This window comes from Pithys albifrons, chromosome 5 (genome assembly GCF_047495875.1).
Source record: "Pithys albifrons albifrons isolate INPA30051 chromosome 5, PitAlb_v1, whole genome shotgun sequence".
NCBI classification, from domain to species: Eukaryota; Metazoa; Chordata; class Aves; order Passeriformes; family Thamnophilidae; genus Pithys; species Pithys albifrons.
The window spans coordinates 31,070,238-31,095,957 of NC_092462.1; the positions used below are offsets into that span (position 1 = coordinate 31,070,238).

Genomic DNA, 25,720 nt, shown 5'->3' on the forward strand with positions numbered 1-25,720 from the left:
ACTGAGAAACTGGATACAGGCACCTTTTGTCATGGGCTAAGTTGACAGGACTGGTGACTGTAAACTGAACCTGTTACTGATCATTTAACAGAGCCTGGAACTAACAGAAGGTAAACCATTTCTCATTTGCTTGGCTGGGGCATGAGACCTCAAGAATACTGTGCCATGTCCTAAAGCAAGTGTTCTTAAATGGAATACAAAAAACTAAACAAGTAACCAGTAGTTTACAGCTGTGTGCATCCATGAATTCTGTGCCAGTGGGAATCAAATTTAGGAAAGGCTAAAACATATCACTAGAAAGACAGCCTTGATATCTTTTGTTAACAGCAGTACTGGGGTTTTAACACCTAAATCTTTCTAAATTTTCTGCTGTGTATCTTAATGCATTCACACGTATGATGCCTGCATTTGAAAATTACAGTTAAAAGACTCAAGGTCTTCAAATGTTGAGCTAATGTCACACAACATGCCAGATGTATGCAGAGTTGAGAACTCAGGAGGTCCTGGGTCCTTCTCTTTATGATCATCAACTGGATCAAGCAATAGAACATTTCAACACTTCATTTAAATTTACAGAAATTATTTCATTCATCACAATGAAGTTCAAAATGTCTCATTTCTAGCAAAGCTGGTTTTAACACCAAGCATTTTTATTGGAGAAAAGAGGAAATTGAAGACATATGAAGGATATGATAGTGGAGTCCAAAGTGAACAGATTACTGTTGTATTTCTGCAGATTTTCTTTTCTCTTTTCTGAATTGCCTATGGTTTTGTTCCAAACTATTCCTAAATACAATGTCTAAAGATTAAGAATAATGCCTCTGAGAACAAAAGCAGATCCCAATTCGCTTTGATATTTCAACATTAATACTACCCATTATCCTTTTTTACTACAGTTGTTTGGTTACACAAATTACCAAAAGCACTAGTGTTATTTGACAATTCCCAGTCTTAACAAAACTTAACTGTATTATCACACTTACTTTCTGGGACCTCCACTTCATGTAGCAGTTGGACAACTGGAGCATTGTCATTAACATCTAACACTTCTATCCTCACAATACTTGTAGTAGAGAGTCTGGGGCTTCCTTTATCAGCAGCTTGTACAACCAACCTACAGTTAAAGGAACCAGTAATTGTCATTTTTGATCAGAAATCACTGAATTATCCACTAATGGTATAAGCAGGGGAAATTTTAAAACCAAAAAGGTTAGCCATTTCTGTTCCTCATCGCCACTCTTAAATTCCATCTTTCTTTCTGTAAGGGTAACTGTCCAGAGTTTTATTCTTCAGTCTTGCCTGAAAAATGTCCAGGAGATTCTACATGGCAAAAACTTATTGAAATCATACAAAGAAAAGGAAGTGTTCTGTAATAATTTCATCCAATTTTATACCAAATGTAGATGGTTAAACAACTCTTTCAAATAAGACATAGTTTTCCAGTTGGTAACTCAGAACAGGAATTAAAATGCAAGTATTAAATTATCCTTTGAAGCAACTTGACTCTCTTCATTGCTTATAAAGGGATGTAAATATGGGGAAATACAAAAACATCCAAAATCATATTCTGTCAAAATGCCTGTAGAGACATAGAATAGCCCCCCTAATACATTATAAATGGAAGTGATAAAGTGAAAATCCCAATACATGCACCATTTGACCACAGCAAGGTTCCCACTGATTTTAGCAGGGCCAGAATCTCACTGTCAGATTACAAGAGTTGGCCCATACACTTTCATTTTACACGGGCATAAGGATGGGTAGTATTCTGTAAACAGCCTTTTGAATTCCACAAACAATGTAGCAAAGAAAATGGTAAGTAGCAACCTGATAAATATGGATAAAAGGATGTTTACTCTCTGTGGGAACCAGCCTCTGAACAAAAAAAAAAACCCAAAAATGCAAAGATTATTTGGAATATTAAATTTATCCAGAAGGAAATTCAGAATTAAATCTAACTCAACTAGTGCTCTAAAAACCAAAAAGAATAAGACAAAAAAAAAAAAAGAAACATAAAGCTATGCAAAGGGATATACAAACTAAAGCAGGGCATCTCAATTCAATGTTTTATGACTGTTTATATGTTGCTCCATATTCTCTGAGTCTCCCTGAAGATCTTCTGAATGTTTTATTTCTCCCTCTTTCTTCTAAGTTACAGTTTCTGTTTAAGTGTCAAATAGATGTTATTTCCTAAATGTTCAGATGACAACATGGAATACCAAGGCTGTAACTCAAGCTGTGGCTTGTAGCACTTCCTTTCCTGAACCACACCAGCTCTGCTCTGGGTGTCCTTGTGGTTTCTGAAGCTGACAGAACACATAACTTGAATTGCAGACCAGTATTCAATCAGGGACCATGCATAATTCCATATAGAAAGTGCATTTTTTCTAAAATGAATATTGTTAAGGTATACATATGGAAATATTTTACTAAAAATAATCACTTTCTAAGATTTCAGGAAAAAAACTTCTCATAAAAACATCTTAGCCAAGGCATTAAAATTCTGTCAACACTTGCATTATAAGTCCTATTATAAGGGACTTAGAACTTCTGGGGATGAAAATGTTCACTTTAGATAAATAAACAACTCTGCAAATTTGAAAGAATCAATGACAGCATTTTGAAATCAAACAGGAAAACAGTTTTGAAAGCTTCTTTTGCTATTCAGTTTTCACCTAAAAATGTACAGATTATTAACTTCTTATAAAGAAAAGGAATATGAAGCTTCAGATTCATCAAGCACACTGTCAATTTGAAAGGCTAGAATTCCAACAAATGCTGAAATAAATCAGGCTCCCAGTTAAAGACAGATAAGAGAATTATGCTCACATGTTGAACACTTCACCAACAGTAAACATCCTTCCTCTGAAGGATTTATTCAGGTGGTTTTTTTAAAGTACCTAGTTACAAATAAAATGTATTGTACTATTTAATTGACTAAAAATCAGAACTGATGCTTTTGATTCAGTGAAAAATTGAAAAATAAACTCCAAATTAAATGTCCTGTATATTAAGTTAAAACAAAGTAGTTTTTTAGAATATTATTAACAAATCACACTGATATTAAAAGATACCCCATATACTCTGTCAATCTTCCAGATGTCATTTTCTACAAGTTGTTAATAAGAATTCTTATTGGATGTTTAAAACTTTTAGGTCCCAGAGGACAGGAAAACTTGCAAATATTTTAACTGATGTCAAACCATATGGGAAAAAAAAGATAATTTCTATTGACACATACAGTGAAATCTTTTTGTGGAGACTGCAATACTTAAAAAGGGATTATTAATGAATCTGCATACTCATATTTTGTCTTCAAGGCATGATTCATTTGCTTTCTAATTCCAATTATGTCATGACCTGTAAAGAAAAATTGTCATGTCCACTTGACCATATTTATTCACAGTTTCTTGGAAAACAGGAAAACAACAGTACAAGAAAGCTTATAGATGGAAACAGTTTACAAAAGCATCTTTATCAGATTATAAAGACAACAATTTGAAATATATTCTAATTTAAAACCAGAACATATCCCTGTTTCTTGGATGATTTGAGTGTTTTCTCTGTCTTTACATATTTATGAAGAATATTTCCAGAGGTGGAATGGCTGTACAATCCTTCATAAACTAAAATCCAGGAACTGTCATTGTTCCCGTAGTGAATCTTCGGACTCACTATATCACTAAGCATTGCCATTGATTAAAAAAAATGTATTTCTTTCTCTAAATTTGATAAGTATACAAGAATCCATAGTACAAATAGGCAGCTTCAGTGCTGTTCTCAATGCTGTCTAGCTTGCACCCAGGTTCTGTGGGTAATGGATATCAATGGGAAACTATGAAATATGTAATATGAGCATTCTCAGAGGGAACAAAGAAGAATACATTTTTATTAGAACCTTGCACACAAACCTGTAAGATGAAGCGTTTTCATGATCTAGGCCTGTATTAGTTGCTAGAATTCCTCGTGCTGAATCAATTAGAAATGTTGCATTTTCATTACCAGATAAAATTGAGTATTCAATCTCTCCATTCAGCCCACTGTCAAGATCAGTTGCAAATACCTGTTTGTGAGCAAAACTGAGGCTTAATTTAAAAATGGCAGAATATGATTTCAGGAAGAAAAACCTTTTACTACATTCAGATATTTCTGATTACTTTCCTTTCAACTGCACAGATTTAAATAAATCATCATCTTTGTCCCCAACATAAGTGTCACGTAAGGTCACAAAATCTACTCACGAACTTCAATGGGCTGCTCAAGAATGAGTAATTTGAAATTAAGGTACAGAAAATGTCTGGGGTGAATATATTCATTTTACTATTAGGTTATTATTGGAATGCTGTCCCTATTTAATACATATATGCACTTTCTTAGTGGTACAGGACTGACCTTAGAGTATTGCTGCTATACAAACAGACAAAGGATAAAATAATTAAACTATTAAGGTTTCAAAGCTTTCATGAAATAGTTCATTAATTACCTTTTAAAAATACAAATCAGAAAATGTAAAAAGGGCAGAGGCAATCTATAAAACCAACAAAATAAGTAACATTCATCAGCAATGAACAAGTTTCTCAAAGACTCCTCTGACTCTTTGAAGAGTCATCTTTTTATTTTTCTGGTTGCTGAACAAGCACTATAATGAGTACAGAATCCAAACCATAGCAGAGGCAACAAGTCAGATTGAATAAAGGAAACATAATAGAATGTATTCTGTCATAAAAGTTTGATTACACATCTGGCTTGACTGCCTTTTGATTTTTCTCCATTCCTGGACATGTGTTTCTCAAAATACCAGGTCCATCAGTTTCTAATCACTTTGCCCTGGAGGCATTTGTAAGCTTTCCATTTATGTATTCTCTAGAGAAGGAATATCTTTAGTACCTAACATGACCCTCACTGTGACCTGACTTACAATGCAAGAACATGTACTGAGGAAATTATGTGTTCTTCTAGTCCAACTGATGTATTTTTTCACTCTAACATGGCCAGATGGAAACACTTTGGGAGAATGGATCCATTCAGAGGAAGAAGTGTTTGCACATTTAAATTAAGACAAGCTGCTCTTTAGGCATCAGATTTTAAATTGAACACTTGAGTTTGACTCTACTAATCTGATGAGTAGAAAGTATTCTTTTTATTGCTATAGCCCTTTCAGTAGATGCACTACTACAAGACCCAGTCTCCATTGTAATAAGAACCACAGACTTCAATGGTGTTTTTCAACTGCTTGAAGACAGAATTTTTTTAAAAAGAGAATTTAAAGTCCAGCTACACAACTATTAAGAAGATACAGCATTCTTTTTCAGTTTAACAAACCTGAATAAAAGATCTGAAATGACATCTAGAAAAAAAAAATCGAAATTTTAGGTATCCAAGCAAAGTAGTAGCAACACCAAGAACCCTATTCTTAGTTTTTAAAGATAGTAGTCTGGAACAGAATAAGCAGGATTGTGGTCATAAACAGATCAGAAAAACTTCTTTATAACTACAGCATTGGGCTTGGGAAAATATACTTCCACTTACCTGTATGATGTCTGTTTTAGGACTCTGCCCTTCCCACACTGATGCTTTGTAATAGCTTTGCTGAAATTTAGGTACATTGTCATTGACATCTTGAATCAAAACTGTCACTCCACAGAGTGCTGAATGCAAGCTATTTTGGGCCAAAACTGTAAGATGCATTTTACACTTAACTTCATAATCAAGAAATTTTGGCTCTTTTACTGTGATTATACCTGGTTTATTAAAAGAAAAAACAAAAAAACCCCAATATGTTACATGTATTCAGGAAAAAACGCGCACAAATGTATTTATGAAATTCCTATCCATATATGGTCACCTCCACTGAATATATGACAGAATTCCAGCAAGCTCTCCAATCTGTCCTTCCACACAATATCAGCCCCCACATGCACAGATAAGTTTTCACCAATCACCACCATGTTGGCAATTTCCTAAACAAAGCCAATTTACTAGTAAAGTGATAGAAAGAAAGTGGCTATGTGCTCACATAACAGGGAGACAGCTGTGCAGAAGAGACTCTTGTCCCTCATCTGAAAATGGCTACATCCAGCTCCCCACCGATGTCCACATAAGGCAACAGCTGTATCGATTTCTGTATCTGACTGACACACAGTTAAAACACCGAGTCTCTGATGCAGTGAGCCCTTTCACCCCAACTGTTATTCTACCAAACATAATCAATGAAAATTATTGAGAATATAAGCACAACTAGACATCTCCACATTAAACGTGAATGTTCTTGGAAATCCATAGTCATTGTTTCAGTGTTCTAGGTAATATAATTCTCCACTACATCTAAGCATTACATATAGTTAATTTGCATAATAATTTCATTAGAATTCAAATTTAGTTTTGCATGGCTTTTCAGCAATGATACTGTGAATATCTATATCCCAAACTGGGAAAAGTGAAAGCGTTTTTTATTTTTGTTTTCTAAGATAAGTATCAAAGTTTAACTATTTACGGATTTGCTTCTTGAACACAGGGATTTCAAAGCTGGCAGATGGCCTCTCTTCAGAACAATACTTTAAAATTATCACATTCGATATACAGCAAAAGCAAAACAGACAGAAGCAAAAAGAATACACTTCTAGACGACAGAGAGCAAACTGAATGACTGTAGTGAGGAGTGGAACAAATAATCAAGTTTGAGGTACACCACCTAGCAGGAACATGTGAAAGAACCAGAGCTGCTTAGTACAGAGAAGTGCACACAAAGAAGAAACATGGTAACAGTCTTCAAATATATACATAAAGGGTGGTTTCCCTTTGTCTTATGTCTAATGTTACTAGATTAAGAAGTAATGAATTTAAAAGATTTCAGCAAACATTCAAAAAATTTTCCAACTGTCAAGACTTGTTCAGACTATCGAGGAGGGTTTGCAGAATCACTTTCCCTGATGGTTTTTAAGAACAGTACGAATTTGTCAGATTTTGGCACAATTGATTCCCCTTTTGCGTCAGAGGACAGACTAGTTCCTGTCTTTGAGTCATGTCCTACTATACTTGCTATGATTCCACAGTATAATAAATCCCTCTATAATGGTTGAAAGTCTTCTTTAACATCTAGTTAATTCACATCTGTGCTTGAAAAGACAAATAGAGCACACCTGAGGCTGTTCAGAATACATAACATAGAAAGGGCATTGATACAGTTCAAAACGCTTTTGTTGTAGAAGCAATGGGTAGAGAATTACTGGTGTCAAAATGTTGCTGATGTAAGAGCTGTGCTCAGAAATTCCTAAAGGCTACACTTCAGCTGATGTTTTCTAAGAAACAGAAGAACAATTTCAGAGGAAAGGAAACAGAAGAAACCACAATGGCTCAAATGTCTCAAAAGAAGACTTGTGACACATTCACTGCTGTAGAAATTCCACTCCTGTTTGTGAAGAGAATGCTTATGAGACTCTTCAAAGTATCATGGAACAATTTTTCAGTCTAGCTTGAGAGAAAAAAGAGGAAAATCCTATTTTATTCTTTTTTTTGGAGGTGATATTGGAGAAGATTCACTTTCTTGGGGATAAACTTGTCTGGGTCTAAGATGTTCTCTAAGACTAATCTCTCTAGCTTTATTTCAGTGAAATAAAAAGGACTTGAAAATCAAGACTATGCACCTGAAGTGCCCTCTCAAAACAAAACAAAATATTATTAGTTGTCCATCAGCATCAACCATGATAGCTTTACAGTGGTATGACACTTGATGCCTGGAGGCATCATGATAATCAGAGATTAAAACCTCCAGAGACTCCTTACAGTGTCTATGCCATCCCAGAAAGAAAGACTACAGCTATTCGAAGGCAAACTCCAGTTTAGGAGCTGAGAGGTAACAGAGTAGCTATGCTCTCATGTACCTTAGAGGAGAATATTGTAAATGCTCATGGGGAACGTGCTGCTCTCCTGCACCTGAAATTCCTAACTGAAGAGCAGGTGAAAGCAGGCCTGCTGCAGAACACAAATACAATCTCCAAAAATAAACAACCTACTTTTCATCATGTCAAGGTTTGCCTGAAACAGAGAGCATTAAGGTCAACAAGGGGCTAATGCTCCTACATTAGAACCGTTTTAAAGGATTTTGTTTATTGAGTTTTCAAGCAACTTTATGATGAGAAATAAGAGGGAATCTCGGATCACAAAGCAGCAGTTTATCAAGTCCCAGTACCTGGTGATCAACAGTTAATTAGAACTGAGTGTTTTAAACAGGTATATTGGTGTTCAATTTCTTTTTACATAAAGTTTACAACATTGCAGGTCTCCCCACATGTCTGGATTTACTAATGATCTGTTCATTGTAACAGGAGAATTACCTGAACTAGTAAGGAGTACTGTTAAGGTAACCAGCTCTCATTCTTCCCATAGGAAGTTGCTAATGCTCTAAACTACACACAGACATTTGGGAAAAAAATTATAAAAATGTACCTGTAGTGGGGTGTATGGAGAATATGCTCTCCTTGTCATTGAAGATACTGTAGTTTATATCTTCTCTTGTAAATTTGTGTTCATAAGCTTTTACTTTTAGAAGTGATGTACCTATGGAAGCAATAAGACATTTTCATTATGCCCACAATAGAAGGTTTTATTCTAATTTTATATTACTGGTATTAATAGCAGATGCACAGCTACGTACTAGATTAGATGTTTACTCATGAAATAAAATAGTAGAAAGTAAAAATAATTTCTCCATGATTTTCACTGTATTACAAATTCATAGAGAAGATACTGTCTATCCTGCCTTGCCCAGTAAACTATGCATCTGATAACTTCCTCACCTGCCTAAATAAAATTATCAATTTTAACTTTTTCTCATTGCAAACCAATGGAATCCTCTCTTACTGAATTCATACATATTCCTTTCATTCAGATTATGCTGTCTTTGGTCATTTAAATCTCACTGTTTTGTGAATGCTTTTAAGTAAAATAGTGCTCTTTTTAAATTTCTTTTGCTGTGCATTATGTTATCCATGAATGACCAGGAAGAGTTTATTTTTTCTCCATTTACCAGAATTCAATTTGTGTTTTCAAACAATACTGTCAATGAAATATTCTTCAGAATTTTAAGTGGCTATCCTTTGACAAAGAGAATGAAAAGATGAAACTATGTACATAGTTACATGTCAATTCACAGAGAATCCAAATTCCATGAAAAGAGCAGTAACTTAATATAGAATGCAAGAGACATGAAATAAAAATCCTGTTTGAAATAGGATTAGAGGGAGAATGTGGAATTGAATAAATTATTCCACTCAGAATCATCAAATTTAACAAAAGTACAAGTTAAAAAGCATTATCAAGATTTCCAAATAATTACTCTTTTCAAGAGAGTTACGAAATTGTTTAGCATATAAAGCATCTGATTTTAATGGCTTTAATTACTTAATTTAATTGTAATTGATTCAATGAAGTTGTGATGGAATGAGGCCACCTGAACCCTTCCAAACAGCGTTGGAGACAATTATTTTATTGCATTACAAAGGGCATGCTGTTCACACCGTGTCCTGGATGTCAGAGGAAAAGACTTCAGTATAAAACATGAGAGGAAACATTGCTCTTTGAACTACCTGATATATTTTTATTTTAGCATTGTTATGTATTACCTTATAAAAAACAGAATTTTTTATTGTCAAAAGCAAAAATACACCAATTTTGACAGATGTAATTTTCTGTACTCTTCAATATACATGTAAGATATTTACTAGAAAAGTTCCAGAAAATCTATTTTTTCAATAGGTAAAGAGTGATATGAATGCTGTGTGGGATTTTTTTAGGAACTAAAATAAGCGGCTCTGTAGAAAACAACCCGGACTATGAAACATGGAAAGAACAAGTTCTAGAACAGATTCACATGGAGGACAGTGCTGGAAGCAGCTCAGACCATACCAACTGCATATATGAAAGACTTTGGTTGTGGAAGTTTGAAAGTTATGCCTTTTACTGTACAGGGTCTAGTTTAAAAGGTTTTATGGTCACCTCCCCCCTGCCATGGTGTATTCCCCCAGCGGCATTGCCTGCCATGAGGCATTGTGGGGTCTCCCCAGTCGAGGCTGTGCCGCCCTCGTGCTGCCACCACTGCGGCTACACCTGGCGGGTCCAGGCTAGGGTGGCCCTGTTTTGGGATTGCCTCTGCCTCGAGTTGCCAGTGCAAATGCTGGCGCCATGTCTGCCCCTGCTATCGGTTTCTGCCTCTGTCCCATTGGTTACCTCATCCAGTCTATCTCCAATCCCTTGGTTCCTATTGGGTTTGATCCTTCCGTTTCCCTATTGGCTAGCTAAGTACCCAAGTCACCCTCTTCCCCTGAGCCCTTACCCAATTCAGTCCAAGTTTCAGTACCTTCCCCTCAGAATCCTATAAAAGCCTTGTGACTGTGCAATAAAATGTTTTTGCCATCAGAATCTCTGAGTGAGCAGACCGCTCTCTCACGCCCCAGCTTGGAGGAACCTGCGTAAACCATCTCCTACTCCTCAGTGCTGTATAGGGCTCTAAGTTGAATTTTCATTGCCAAGTGACTTTGATTTGCTACAGAAAGCTGTGAGGGCAATCATTCACATCACTCAGAGCACAGGTAAAGATAAGAGAGAAATGCAAGGTCTGAAGAGTATCACAATTTTATCTTTTAATGCTATCTGCAGTCCTTTTGTTTGTTTGCTTGTATGTTTAAGAAGAAAAAACTACCAGAAATAAAGGAAGCAGCAGCATTTCTACTTGAATCCTTATTTTTCAGAAGTTAGGTTAATAAATTGTTGTTCTGGGTCCTCCAATCTTAATCCTTTAAACTTCAAATTTTTCATGCAGATAAAATTATTTATAGCTTCTTTCTGGCAGAGGACAAATCTCTTCTGTATCTAATACCTTTCCTAGAAAATGATTCCTCCAAACTGTGAATTTTTACAGTTCATTATCAAAAAAATACGACTAAACTCTGAGGCCCTATACAGATAAACAGCAAAAGACAGTGCCCATTGAAACTCGCAGATTCAAACGTTGCTTCAAGAGGAGGTCACATTATTTAGTCCTTAACATGGAGAACAATAAGAGAAACAGCATTCTGCTCACAAAAGACATCGAGGATGAGATCAGCACTGAACCCAGAGCAAAGAAGGAGGGAGATCAGGATCAAAGCAGGAAGCAGAGAGGTTGGCTTCAAATGCTATGCAATTGACTTCTGAATTAGTTAAGAATATTAAAAGATGTGAAGCATGATATAAAATGTTTATATTTAGGGAGGTTTTGTGCTTAATCACAGACAGTCTGATTGCATCTGGAAGTAACTCCAACATTTTATACAGCCTACACCCCAACCTTTACTTTATGTTTGTGGACTGAAAAATAGCAACATGGTCAGCATTTGCCTATCTGGCCAAATCAGCTCCAAAACATTTCCTGTATTCTGTGTTAAGAGATATATGCGTTATGTGTGTGCGCATGTGCACACATACATATACACACAGACACATATACATGTTTATATACATATATGTTTATAAATGTTTATATATACACACACATGTATGTCCTAACATTGGCACTGCATTGAGCTACTCAATCACTGTATCATTGTTTTTCTTTTCTCTTCAGTACTCATTACAGTGGTCCATTTCCCTTCCTTTGCCATCTAAGCCCAGTTCATCCTTGCTGCTATTTCTTGAGACCTCTTAGTTGCTATGAAAGGAAGAGCTAACTGAGCACAGAGGTGGCTCAAGAACCATCTGGCCTCAATCCTGTGCAATATGCTCTAGGATGGCCCTCCCTGAGTAGGGAGGTTGGACCAGATGTAGTCCCTTCCAGCCTGACCCATGCTGTGATTTTGTGACTTACAGAATAAGAGCCCACATATTTTATATCTATTAGGAAAAAAAAATAGAGGAGTCAAACTCTTTTACTGGTGAATCTTTCACCAAGGAATTGTTATGGAAACAATCATTCTACTGAAAGTTTGGTGAATAATATAAAGGTTTCTTACCCTCTGAAGAGCCTGGTGACTTATTATTTATTGACTAGCATCTAAGTGCCTGTTGTAATGCAGTTTATAACATTTAAAGGCATTAAATATTCAATATTAAACAAAACCCACAAAAATGGGGTTTCTGAAGATCATTAAACTTGCAGGCCAAACAAAGAAAATCTGACCACAAGGACCAGTTCCAGAGGCACTCACTCAATTCACAGGATTAGACTACATTAAAACTAAGAGGACCCTTGGCTTTAGTTTTTGTGGTTTATATTATACAGATTTTTTATTCTTTTTAAAACAAACTTAGCATTTTTCCCCTCTATCAGTTAAGGTAGAAATAAAACTTGGAGGAAAAGCCACATTTATTAATACCAGTTCTACAAATAATCAGTATGTAATGTAAATCTCGCCTGGACTGAATACACTGGTACCATTCACATTTGCAAAGGTCCCAGGATCATGTATATCCTATAAGCTAACTTCTATGAGAATTTTAATTATAATCATGCCTTTTTCCCTACTGAAATGTAAAATATTTGATATTTATGTATGCTTATATAAATAAGAAAATACTATAAACAGAGACAAAACAGTATTAGTTTTTGATAAAATCTCTCATATTCTAAATGAATTTGATCTTCTTAGCAAATAGACTTATTATTAAACACAAACTAACATTTTGTGGTCAAACCCTCCTGTTTACCCTGAAGCTTTGTAAAATTTCCTTTCATCAAAACAACTTTAATTGAATCGTAATTATATTTTCTATACATGGAATAGGAGAACACTATGGCATTCTGATATCACAGTTCCTCGGGGCGTTTCTGTAATTTCAGGCTGGATTTTCTAGTCTGACCCAGAACATATCTACTCTTAGGAAAATCTAGGATCAGAGTAGTTTTCCTATTGCCATAAAGCCCTGCTCTTTTTTTCTTTCATTAAACCTAACAAAATCTATCTTCCCTCATTTTTTATTTTTTTGAAATAGAAAGAAATGTTAATATGAGATTAATGCCTCTCTCGTGAAAAGATTGAAGGCCCAGGGCCTTGACCTTGCTCCCCTGGGAAGGCTGACAAACAGGTTCTCAGGACACTTTCTGAAAAGTCGAGTCTGCTGCAGCAAGGGAGAGACAAAACTGAGAGCCCAGAGGTTGCCTCTGGAAACATCCTGGTTTCTTTGCTTTCTGGTCACTTGGGATGGAGGACCCTGTGTATCACAACTGACTCCCAAAGGGAATATCAGCAAAAAGATAGAAAACATGAGATTAACACACAGTGCTGTGACATCCAGACTGTGTGTTCTGGAAGGAGCAATTTCCTCAGGTCGGACTCTCCTTTGCAAAGAAGTCACACAAATTAATAACTGTACAGTGCTGATCCTAGTAAGCCAGGCTTGGAGGCCTGGCATATCTGTGACTCACATGCACAGGAAAAAGTTGATTTCAGGGTGCCCAAAACTAATTGTAAATATGCTTCAAATTCATGGAATAAAAAGGAAATGTTAAGTGCCAGGAAAGACATGTTCAGGGATTTTTATTTTCCTTTATTTGTGGTAGAATAAGAAAACAAAGCACTGATTTAAAAAAAATAATCAAAGAACACTGAAGAACAACTTATTTTACTGTTTCTATATTCAAGAGTGCTCAGTAGGAGTGAAATGGAAATAAATGCTTCCCCACCTGAAGGTACACATTTCATATTTCAGGAGAGTGCTCTAACCACCAGGCTGCTGTACATTCCACTCTTTCCCATTGGAAACCTTTCACTTTTGCCAAAACTCCATGTTTTTAGAAAGATAGTGAGAGATAGAAGGATGCTCTAGTTTGGCTGTTTTATTAATCACACATCACAACTTTTTAAAAATACCCTGAAACCAAAATACGTCCTCTATGGTTAAAAATAAAGTTACTTAATTTAAAAAAAAAATCACTTTATTGTCTATTTTCAATCTGTTAATTGAAACATCAGTAAGACTTCACAGTATTATCTTTATTTTAAAATACACTACTGAAAATTCAGCTTGTAGTCACAAAAAAGGCAGAGGAAGGAATGGCTGAATAACCACAACAGTAATTACTGCAACAGCCATCTTCACCCTTCATTCTCTATTCTGTTTGCAATCATCCAAGAAGTTTGATTGTTTTTCCAAAATCATTAACACATTTATTTACTGATTCCTAATCCAATATATTGGCTGTTACTCAAGATCTAAGAAGTCACTAGTCTCACAATACCCTTAAGATACAAAGACGTACCACTTCCATTTTACTGAGTGAAAGTTAAACTATAAAGAACAGAGAGGACTAATGACTTATTCAAGGTGAACCTCATAAGGTGTTTGAATAGGGAATATAGTGCAAGTCAGATCTCTAAACACATCTGGCCAATTGTATAGTGAGATTTGTGGACAGAAAAATGTGAAAGGCACTCCTTTCTGCCTCTCATTAAGATGAAACCAGTCCCTGAAGCAGAAGATACTTACCATACCTAATTGGCTAGAGGGATAACTACTACTTTTATTTGAACAATCAAAAGTAGAGCAGTAATTCTCATCATTACACGGAACAAACTCAAAGAAACCTGTAAGAACCTTGTGACTGAAGCTGGTTTTTCTATAGACAGCATCCCATAGTGCAGGCTGTATCTAGAGAGGCACTGTACAAGCCTGCCTTGAGTGACAATGTCCAATAGCCTCGGAATTCCTCTACCCCTCCCCTCACCTTACCTCCCTTTCTTCTTCTTCTGTCAAGTCCAAAACATCAGTAAGGTTTTAGCATATTTCTGAAAGCTACTACAGTTTGTGAAGGGTATTGCCAAAATAAGAAATGACATTGAACCATTGAAACTGGTTCCCAACACTCACCTTATGTGAGCTTGTGTCCATTGGCCAGTGAAACAAGTAAATGTTGCCCACCCACCACGAAAATCATTTTGCTAAAAGAATGAACCCACTGATACTCAGGGCTTCCCTAGCTGAGGGATAGAAACACACCACCTATGAAAAGGGAGCTTTCTCTTTATCGTGAACATCACTGTTGTACAAGGGCAGCAAACTTAAGAGCCAGACAATGCCTCCATACCTTCTTTTTCATGCTGAACCAGAAAACAGAAGATGGGTATTTGATATGTTCACACAAACTTTCCCCTGCTGCTGCACAGAAAGGAAAAGCTGCCCTATACTATACATTGCAATTACTATTCCAAAAGGAGGGGAGATTGGCAACCACAAGAACAGGGATTTCATGCCCACCTGCTGCACTGTTCTCAGGCACGCTTGCTTCATATGGGCTGTGGCTGAATGAAATCTCCTCCTCTTGTTCTTCTGTAAAGACAATGACCATAGCTGTGGCTGTTCGAGGTGAGACACCTTGATCTGAAGCTGTCACTAGCAGCTGGGTACCAAAGTCCTTGGAAGACAAGGGCTCCCGAAGAATGATGTCACCTGTCTTCACATCAATCTGAAATACAGTTTCTGCTATCATCAAATTAAAAACAATAGCTCCATTTGATCCCAGATCCTCATCCTCTGCTCTCACAGTGGCTACTGTCTCATTCACATGCATTTCAGCAGGCACAAAGGCCCTGATAGGATTCTGAAAAAAAACTGGATCATTGTCATTGACATCATCAATGTGCACTAGAACACTGACAGTGGTGCTCCTTGGCAAATGGGTGCTACAGTCACTTGCTACAACCCTAAATGTATACTGGGACTTGATCTCTCGGTCCAGTGCTTTTGTAGTAACTATAGATCCTGTTACACTATTGATGGCAAATGCTCCAAAGGTGTTGTCAATGAGGGAGTACATAACTTCACCATTCAGGCCATTGTCTTCATCAGCAGCATACAGGTCCAGGATGACTGAGCCTTCCTCTAGGTCTTCTGTCACAGAGATTTGATACTGGGTCTTTGCAAACAAGGGGCTGTGGTCATTTTCATCCAGTACTGTTACATAGAGTTGTGCAGTGGAGCTTCTCGAGGGACTGCCTAGGTCATGACACTCAATCACAAGAGTGAAATTGCTGATGTCTTCTCTGTCTAAGCTACGTGTTACCAGCAGTTTGCCTGAAGTGTTATTTAGCGTGAAGTATTCTCCAACATTTCCACCTTTGAAACACAAAAAAATAAAATGATCACAAACAATTACTTTTTAAAAAAGGAACCCCTTGTCAATGCACTATGTAAATTGCAATAACAAGATAACATTGCTCCTACAGCTGGTGTGCTCATGTGCCTTTCATGTATTTTATTTGCCTTATACAAATTAAAACCTGTATTTCATTTAAATCAGTGGGTGGCAATGACAGCAAATGCAGAATGTCATATCAATTTACAGAGTGGCTATTTGACCAGATGCATGTCTTTTTCCCCAAACCAGCCCACCTTATAAAAGCTCTTGCATCAATGCTGCTGCATGAAGTGACCTCTTCCCAACCTTAGTTACAAATTCCAGAAATCTATAAAGCATTGCTGACAATTGTAATTAATTGCTCCTTGTTCTCTTCTACAAACCTGTCTCTCAGAATTGAATAGTTGTCCGAGGTCTTGATTTGGGAGGAGATAAATATGAATCAGTCAACTGAAAAGTCAGCATTTTTAGTATTAGTGAGTGGTATACATACTTTTTATAACGTTTAAAAAAACCAAATGTAATTAAATTAAATATCATAGAAGGTCATGAAATTAAAACCAAGAAAACAGAGGAATTCATACAAGTTCTTCAAAGAAAAATGTGTTGTTACCACAGTAGCTCTCTGCCTACATTTGAGCTATTGCTAAGAGCCACAAACCAAAGTAAGCATAGCAAACTTGTATTTGTGAAAAGATATTATAGGAGGCTTTGAACAGCTGTAGAGCTTACATTGGCATAGCGGACACAGGGAGAGTTTGGCAAGATGAAAGCTAAGTATGACATTACTAATCTTGGCTGAAAGAAGCTCTCATAAAATAAAATTAAATAAATATCATTAAATAAATAAAATTCAATTAGTTCTTGCACTTATTTTCAAAAGTATATATATTTTTATATATTTACATTTGGACTTACACAGCTATAACAGAAAGGACAAAATTATGCTTTCAAGATTAATTCTTCCTTCCAGCATTTGTAATTTTGTTGTTTTTCTCTCCTGTACTATTTCAAATCCAGATAGCAACATGAAAGCATGCCTGGGAAGTGCTTACTAATGCTAACAAAAGGGTGAAAATCTTTTTTCTTTTCCACATAAAAGAAGCATGCAGACAAGATGAGAGCTAGGGAGGGCTGGTAAAGTCAAGACTAGACCAAAATTTGGATACTGCTGTTTATATACTCCCTGATTTATAATAACAAAAATGGTGGAGTGTAACTTACCAACTATTTTGTATCTCAGAGCTCCGTTGTTTCCAGCATCCATATCTACAGCCTGGCTAATGTAAACAACAGAAGGCTGTTGGTTCTCAGGTATATAGATTTCAGAAGTGGGAAAAAGGAACATGGGAGAGTGATCATTTTCATCCAGCACTGTGCAGATCACGGTCACTGTGCTTGACAGCGATGGGGTTCCACTGTCTTGAACCAAAACTGTGATCAATAAAAAGAAAGCAAACTTTATTCAGTGGTTGTGGGGGCCACAACAGATGTGCCTTAATAATATCAGAGTGGGAGAGTTCTTTGTGCTATGCAAAAAGCACATACTCTTTTGTACCAGAAAATCTTATCACTTGCATCTAATGCAGAAGGCATGAAAAAACGTAATGCTGATATAGTAACACCACGCCCATTGTCACTTCCCACTGTGGAGGTATTCATAGATATTTCCCAATGTTACCTTTAATACTGAAAACCTCCTGGGTTTCCCTGTCCAGTGATGCAGCTGTGACAAGTTCTCCACTGCTAGAGTTCATCTTGAATTTCTCATAACCGATTCCTGGCAAAATTTCATACCAAAGCAAGGAATTCAGTCCTTTAAAACAGAATGGAAGTCTCAGTAAAACACAGCTCCTCTCCTAAGATTCAGGTCTACAGATTTGTCTCTTCTCCCTCCAAGTTTTGCTGAACGGGAATTCCATACAGTTCCTGATGAGACCTACCATTTGTATACAGTACAGGGATTTTTCTCCAGCAAATAGGCTAAAAGTGCACAGGCTTTTAAAACCCTTTCCTTCAGCTGCATGCCTGAAGTGAAGAAGATATGTGACTCCACACCACACTCTTATGGTTATAACCACCTATTATGGTTATAAAGTAACTTCTGTCATATTTCTTCTAGTTTCAACACTTTGCTGAGGAAAGTATAATGTCATCTCCATCACCCTTATATTATTGCCTTTAATAGGTTTAATCCTGTATTATACTCCAAGGGCTTGTGCTATTGTGCTCTTCTATATTTTTGAAAATTTTTCTAAGTTTCATTCAATCATTCTGTGTTTTGTCCAACCAACAATCAGTCCTTTAGTAGGGTAGGGACAGTTGGTCACCTGGAAAACTACAGCCCTCCTAGGCATATGAAACTGCTATTCAAAGACAAACACTACCTGCCTGTTCTCATCTGCTGCAGTCAGGCACAGGACAACCTGCATTGGATTTGACGGAGAAATACTGGTGTGAGAGAAGAAACAGCCCACAGATTTTAACATCCATGACTTCCTTTGTTTGCCTTTGAATAGCTTTGACAAGGCTACTGAAATGTGATTAAGATTCATTTGCACCTAAACTATGTCAAGGGAGGGACATATTCGTACAATACACAGTATATGTATATACACATATAGGTACCATCCAAATAGAATATTCACACAGTGTTGAAATTAAAACTTTTAACCCTTAAAAGACACAGATATGTAACATGTTAATTACATTTATCTACCGAGCATTTACTGCCTTCTTTCCCACATCCAGCTGCTAGAAGGAGTGTATAAGTAGCGTTAGGAAAAAGCTGCACACCCTGCTCAAGAGGGAAGCGTGATGACTTTACGCATTTGCGTAGCACAGCACAGCAGTTAGTATGTTTGCAATCAATCCAACACATTGCTTAATTATTCAGTAGCATTAGCCACATTTTAGGGGCTGAAATTGCAAACCGAAATGGGAAATAAACGCGCTGCATATCACAAGCTGGAAGATGAGATGAACCCCTTTCTTGCCACTGGCTGGTCAGTTGGTGGAGGGGGGAGGCATGGTGCCTGTGCTGCAGCCAGGAAAAAGCTTCAGAACCTTTCCCCATTCCTCTGGGATAGCATGGGTAGTCTCTCCACTCCCATAGCTTATGGGAAGCAGCAGGAGCCATGGCATTATACTGTGGCTATGTCTAGTGCCAGCACTGATGAAGAAACAATGGAAATAAATGTCTTCCCTGGCCCAAATCTAGACTCAAGTCTCATCCTTACAGAACTTCATAATAATGTCTAGTGAATGGCAGTAAGTCCTATTTCATAACTCTAAGTCAGTGGTCTCTATGAACCTTTTGAGATTTTTCTTCTAAGGCTTCAGACATAACTATTGAACCACAGAGGTGCACATCAGCTTAAAAGCAAGCCTTGCCAAATGCTAGTTCAGTTTATTTAGAGCTTCTGCTGAGACTTGCCTCAAGACAAATCCCTGACCTATCTTAAATATGCTGCTGGTATCTTTGCTTTCCCATGCATATTTTTTCAACATTTAGCTGTATTACATGTGTCTTTTACACTTGCATTTACTGGTGTTGAGCTGTTAGATGTCAGCTGAGGGAGCAGGGGGGTGTGGAGTGAGGCAACAGAGATGCAGTAAGTGCAGGTCATGTAATGTGCATACAGGAGCTGAACAAGATGCTTCCTGGATATTCATGGAAAAGAATACCATTCCAAACAAAAATGTTAATTGTGACTTCCCCCCAAAAAGACCCTCTTCCCTTCACATAAACTGAAGTAGAAAAAAAAATAAAACAAAAGGTTGATGATGGCTGATATTGTTAATGATTCCTCCCAGTGGTCAGTCAGGGAACATATGAAGGAAACACAAGAAATGTGATGGAAGAAAATCCTCTACTGAGGACTGCAAATATTACTGGGATGTGAAGTGCAATTTAAAGAGCACATAAAGTAAAAAGTATAATGTAAAAAAAAAAAAAAAAACACCACCTTGAGAGTAGTCATCATTCAAAAACTGTGTTCGAAAAATGTAAGAAAAGTGAGCAGCATTATATTTATATGACTTGTTTATAAATCAAATTTTCTTACATTATGAACATCAATTCAGTATTCATATGAAACAACACTATTACATACCCACCACATGGGGCCAAATCAGGCAAATATGAGAAAAAGACCTAACAGAAGGACTGTGGTTAGTGGAAAATGTACTTGGAAAAAAAAAGGCAGGAAGGAACCACCAGCCACAACAGTGCTCCAGCCCAAAGTGTCTGCACAGGCAGGCACACACTGTGCCACCCAGTACACTTGGAATGCCCTTCCTCTCCACCCTGCCAAGCCATCCCAGCTCCCTCTTGTTAACTGCTCCTGAAAGGGAGAAGGAAGAAGGGAGAGAATTTCATGCAAATTCACATTTTTTTCTCTATTATCTTGCAAACCTTTTTCTTCAAATACCACCTTTTTATATAGTGTGATTCACAAAAAAGAGAAAATAATTGGAAAAATGAGATACAGAGGCAGACTGCAGCACTGCTCAGCTGTCATGAAGATCATCCCAGACAGGGATACCTACCTATTCCTAATTTCTAAATGCCTTACAGATTTGTGGAGAAATGTCTTTTCTATGTAATACTTCTACTGAGCTCACATCAGGCTTTTGTAATCAATATGTGCTCTACATTAAAATGACATCTCTTACTGAATATAGAAAATTATTTTGCTAACAAGTTCTGTTACCTACTTTTTTGATAGCATAATCTTACATAATTCTAAAGATGCACAGAAAGTGAATCCACAGTAAAAAGAAAGTTATGCACAGAGTTGAGACCGCCTTTGGGGTCAATGCAGCAGCATTGTAACATTTAATTCTCTTTTCAGATTTTATCTTTAATCCAGACCAAAATCTCTGTTTAAGTGCTCCAGCATGTGAACTACCCGTAAACATCATATGCTATGCATTTTAGATCATTTAAAAGAGCAGGTAGTTGAAGAACTGGAGGGAATATTTTGTTGCTTAGCAGACTCTATCAGGTTTAGTCCTTACCTGTGATTCACAGAGCAGATGAACCACTCTTCCTATCCCTTTATTCATGTGGATGGTTGAAAATAATGCATTAACATTCTTTTGCATGTAAAATCCTAGTTAAAAACCAGAACAGCTTCCACGACCCCTTCACAGCAAAACCATTTGGAAAAATCTTGGATTACAGTGCCCCTCTCTGGTCAGAAAAGATAAGTGCATATTTGCTAGTTCTGATACAAAACGAGGACTCTTGCCCTGTGACCTGCTTTAAAACTGTTCAAAACACACTGATCCAGAGCAACGTTCAGATATTAACTTTAACTAAGTTGAACATTGCTGATTTATAACCAGAGCATGTTGGCTTTCTTCACATGAAAGCTACGGAATGCTGTGTCATGCAAGAGCACATTTTATATTTAATATACCAGTCAGAGCTTAAGCTACCCCAGAGTACAAGTCTGAATAGCTCCAAGCCCTGAATAAAGGTAGAGAGTCTGTACCAAAGCTCATGTTTTGAAACTCAAAACTCACACATTACCTTAGGAAAAACGCAATTGTTTTACATACAAGGCAGCAAGGTCAGATTAGTCTACTATAGTTCACAACTAAATTAATAGCAAAAGGACACAAATCACCTGCATCTCTATCCACAGCTTCCACTTTTATAACAAACACTCCTGGATCTTCATTTTCACGAACTGCAGTCTTGTAAAGTTGTTTTGTAAATACTGGGGTCTCATCATTCACATCAAGAACAACAATGGTTAGAACTTGTGTGGCCGAGAGGGCTGGACTTCCATCATCAAGAGCCATGACTGTCAAAATGTAGCACTCCTGAGTCTCACGGTCTAGAAGCCGGGCTGTACTTAAGAGTCCTATTGAAAAGAAAGTATTAAAAAAGCAACCTGTTCCAGATTAGGATCCTACTTCTTACAGCACTCACAGCTGCAATGTAGCATCATCACACTACCCCTGCAATGCTTCCAGACTTTGGAGTCACTCATTATCTGTGATTCCCTTTAGAGTGCTAATTGGCCCAGAAATAATCCTTTTGACATTAAAGGAAATCGGGAACTGAAGTTCAGAGATTACTTTTTATTCAACTTTGGGCTTAACTTTTTAACTTTCTTTAACTTAAATATTTGTCTTCTTTTGCATGTAAGTTATTCAGTTAGGAGTTCTACAGATCCGCGTCAGCTGCATCAACTAATGGATTCAAAATTAGAATAAGAACCATAACATATTGCAACTATTAGGGTGAGACTTGCATTTCTGTTAAGATGGTATAATAGTCAAGAACCAGAGAATCTCAGAGGTCTTAAGAATTATATACATCAGCACACTGAGCCTCCATTTAACATGTTCCACCCACAGTGTAATGTACAGTCCTTAATCTTGACTTGGCTTTTCATCATGTGTACACATCATAGCATACGTGTGTGCACGTGCTTTAAATATGAGTCATGACAAAATCAGAATGAAGTATTTCCCTGCACACACTTTCTTTCCACTTTCCTTAATGTATCATTGGAAGACACTGCAGTACACCTAAACAACACCGTAACACCGTCATGCCAAAATTTTTGAGCTGAGTTTCACAGAGCTTGCCCATTGCACACAGTACTGTCACCTGTGTGGTGCTCTGCTCAAGGGAATCACTCCTGAGGACAGTATGTCAGCTAGGTAGGGTGCCAACATGGTATTTCAGCATTGCACTATAAGTACTCCCAAATATTACTCTCAGAAGCACAAGAAACTCCAGAGAACAGAAGTTACAGTACCTGTGATTTCATCCAATACAAATGCTTTGTTTTCATTGCCTGAAAGAATGTGATATGTAACTTGCCCATTTCTTCCCTCATCAGGATCCTTTGCAATTATGTGGTGTACAAGGAAGCCCACCTCCACATCCTCCATGACATAGGAGAGAGATGAAGATGTAAAATTGGGATTGTTGTCATTGATATCCAAAATAAGAATTTTCACAGCCAGGGAGTCCATCCTCCGATCAGTCAGATTTATTGCCTGGTCTGCTGCAGACACTGTAAAGATGACAGAATGAGTAATCTCCCTGTCTAGCGGAGAAGTTGTGGTCAAGGTGCCATAGAAAGGGTGAATAAGAAATGGATTTTCACCCATGTTACTCATTTCTAGGAAATACTGTATTTTGCTGTTCAGAAAACTGCCATCTCCATCTTTTGCATTGAATGTGTAAACCAGAGTGCCAACGGGTACATTTTCCTCTATGCCAATCACTACAAAATCATCTTGAAAATATGGAGAATGATCGTTCTTATCTTCTACATCAATACTTAGGAAGACAGTGCTATTTTGTGGGGGATTATTATTATAATCCTTTACAATAACTTGCAAAAAAAAGTGCGAAGCTGTTTCATAGTCAAGCTCCTTGGAAAGAAAAAGGTCTCCTGTCAAGCTGTCTATTTCAAAATGAACATTATCATCATCTTCAGCAATACTGAAATGCAGTTTCCTATGAATTGGTAGGTGATTATGAGGCCACTTCAGAGAATCCAACAATTGAGCAGGTTTAAAATTTTCAGGTATGACAAAGTGCTTGAAATCCCGAGGGAAGCCAGATCTCCCACTGAAAAGTGGGATTACCTGCAAACAAAACACAAAGACTGTTATATTTTCCCCCTGTTGTTATGAATACTGTAATGAAACTTTTCCTTGATTCTGAGGGTAATCATTTACTATTTGTGACTATATTTATTCTAAGAATGCTTCAAAGCCAGAAAACAAACTCAATGTGCTATATGAGTTCAAATAGCCCTTGACCAGTGATTCCAAAATTCCATCCTTTATTGCCACATTAAAAAAAAAAAGGGGACAAGACTGCCTCTCACTTCCTAGATCACAGAAGATCTCTGCCTCTATTCTGAAGCACTTCAACTGTCTTTCTACATATGACAGCATCACTGGGACAGATGTGACAAGGAAAGCACAGTACATTAGGCAGTTTACCAAACACAAACAGCTGCGTTTTTTCAAGGATTGTTTATGTCATTCATTCATTATGGATGGCTGCAGTGTTCCAAGCTAATGTTTTAAAATGAAAGAATCTCTTGTCTTGACTGAAGTATACACTTTTACAAGCTATCCAAAATTAACCATCCTTTGGGTGACTTGAACCTAGCAGCCTCAGTGACATTCTGCCTTGGACAGAGGAGTACACAGGTGGCCTGGAAAAAGCAGCCCCACTGTGGCTCGATGAACAGCAGGTGGTTGGCTGTGGACTGAGGATGTGCTGTATTTCACAATCCTATGTAGAGTAGTCCTGTAAAAACCAGCACAAAGCACCAACATATACTGGGTTACAGAGACCGAATTTAGAAAAGAGTAACAGTGGAGAAAACAAAAAAAAATCCACTCTCTCTCTTACTTTCAGTCCCTTGTGGTATTTACTTTTCTTTCTGCCTACCTGGATATTTTCCTTTGTGTTTTTTCCTTTTCCACTTGTCACAAGGATCTCCTGCTAAAGCACAAGCATCATCTATTTGCAAGACAATGCAAAATGCTGTTGTGTATTCTTAACAGAGTGAGTCTGCCCTCTTATTTCCTCTCTCAACAGAAAAATAGCTAAAGAGAATTACCATGAGACAGGGCAGTTAAAATTTTGAACTTCTTCCTTTCTTCAGTTTATTTCCCTACCTTCTTCCAAAATTTCTTTGTTTCAAATAAACTAATCATCTAACATAACTGTTCTATCTGTATGATGTAAATAAGTACCTGGATGTGAACAGTAGCATGTCCTTGAAGCGAAGGCATTCCCTGGTCCCTGGCTGTGACCATCATTCTATAGTCTGATCTCTCAGCATGTGAAAGAGAGTGGGTTGTTCTTAACTCTCCACTGACAGCATCAATCTGGAAGCATCCTATATCCTCTTCTATGGGGTAAAAAAGGATACGTGTTACTATAAATCAATTCAGCCTGCGTCCATTGTACTGAACATTGTAATGAACACTGAAGAGCAGGACCTAGAGGAAAGGAACCTGCTGCACCCATTTTGATCTCTCTGGCTTGTTTCATTCACTTCTTCTCCCTTCCTTGAGTATATAGTTATTATAAACCACTTAATCTAGATTTAGAAAGCTACAGAGAGAAATGCCATGGAGTACTAAAGCAAATGCCCAACTTTGTACCAGCATTACTCACACCAATGGCACATGCATCAGGAAGGCAACAGATACGCTGCAACTGGTCCTTCTATTTCCAACCTTGGCAGGCAGGGCCAGAGAAAGAATTAAGTCTTAGTCTCTGAACTGGCACAAAGAGTCAAGTGTCTGCTGTGGCCTATACAGCTGGTTCCTGAGCCTTGCAGACTATGGGCTCAGCAAAGAGCCCTGTGGACCCTAAGGCACCATAACTGCAGTGGTGCCACCTGCCTGGCCTGTGCTCTGAACCAGGAGCTAATTGGGGATAGCTAAAATATTGCAGAGCAACATGTGAGTATTGGAAATTGTAACCTTCACTGAGGACTGGCAGCATTCTATTAACAAGAAACTTTATATTAAAATTACTACTTGTAGCTATTTGCAGCTTGTACCATATTATGTTTATTCTAGACCTGAAAACAGTAATCAGCTCTTTGT

The 25,720-nt window shown here is 37.3% G+C and overlaps 1 protein-coding gene across 1 annotated transcript in view; it reads right to left on the reverse strand.

Annotated features, from left to right (window-relative positions):
* DCHS2 (dachsous cadherin-related 2) overlaps positions 1-25,720 on the reverse strand; it is a 121,641-nt gene that overhangs the window by 9,807 nt on the left and 86,114 nt on the right. Inside the window, exons 8-17 of the mRNA XM_071557099.1 lie at positions 24,857-25,014; positions 22,888-23,728; positions 21,742-21,981; positions 17,787-17,921; positions 17,330-17,539; positions 15,226-16,083; positions 8,446-8,556; positions 5,530-5,741; positions 3,912-4,063; positions 984-1,114 (exon numbers count right to left, since the gene is read on the reverse strand). Of these exons, the coding sequence (XP_071413200.1) occupies positions 984-1,114; positions 3,912-4,063; positions 5,530-5,741; positions 8,446-8,556; positions 15,226-16,083; positions 17,330-17,539; positions 17,787-17,921; positions 21,742-21,981; positions 22,888-23,728; positions 24,857-25,014 (3,048 nt within the window). The remainder of the gene's footprint in view (positions 1-983; positions 1,115-3,911; positions 4,064-5,529; positions 5,742-8,445; positions 8,557-15,225; positions 16,084-17,329; positions 17,540-17,786; positions 17,922-21,741; positions 21,982-22,887; positions 23,729-24,856; positions 25,015-25,720) is intronic.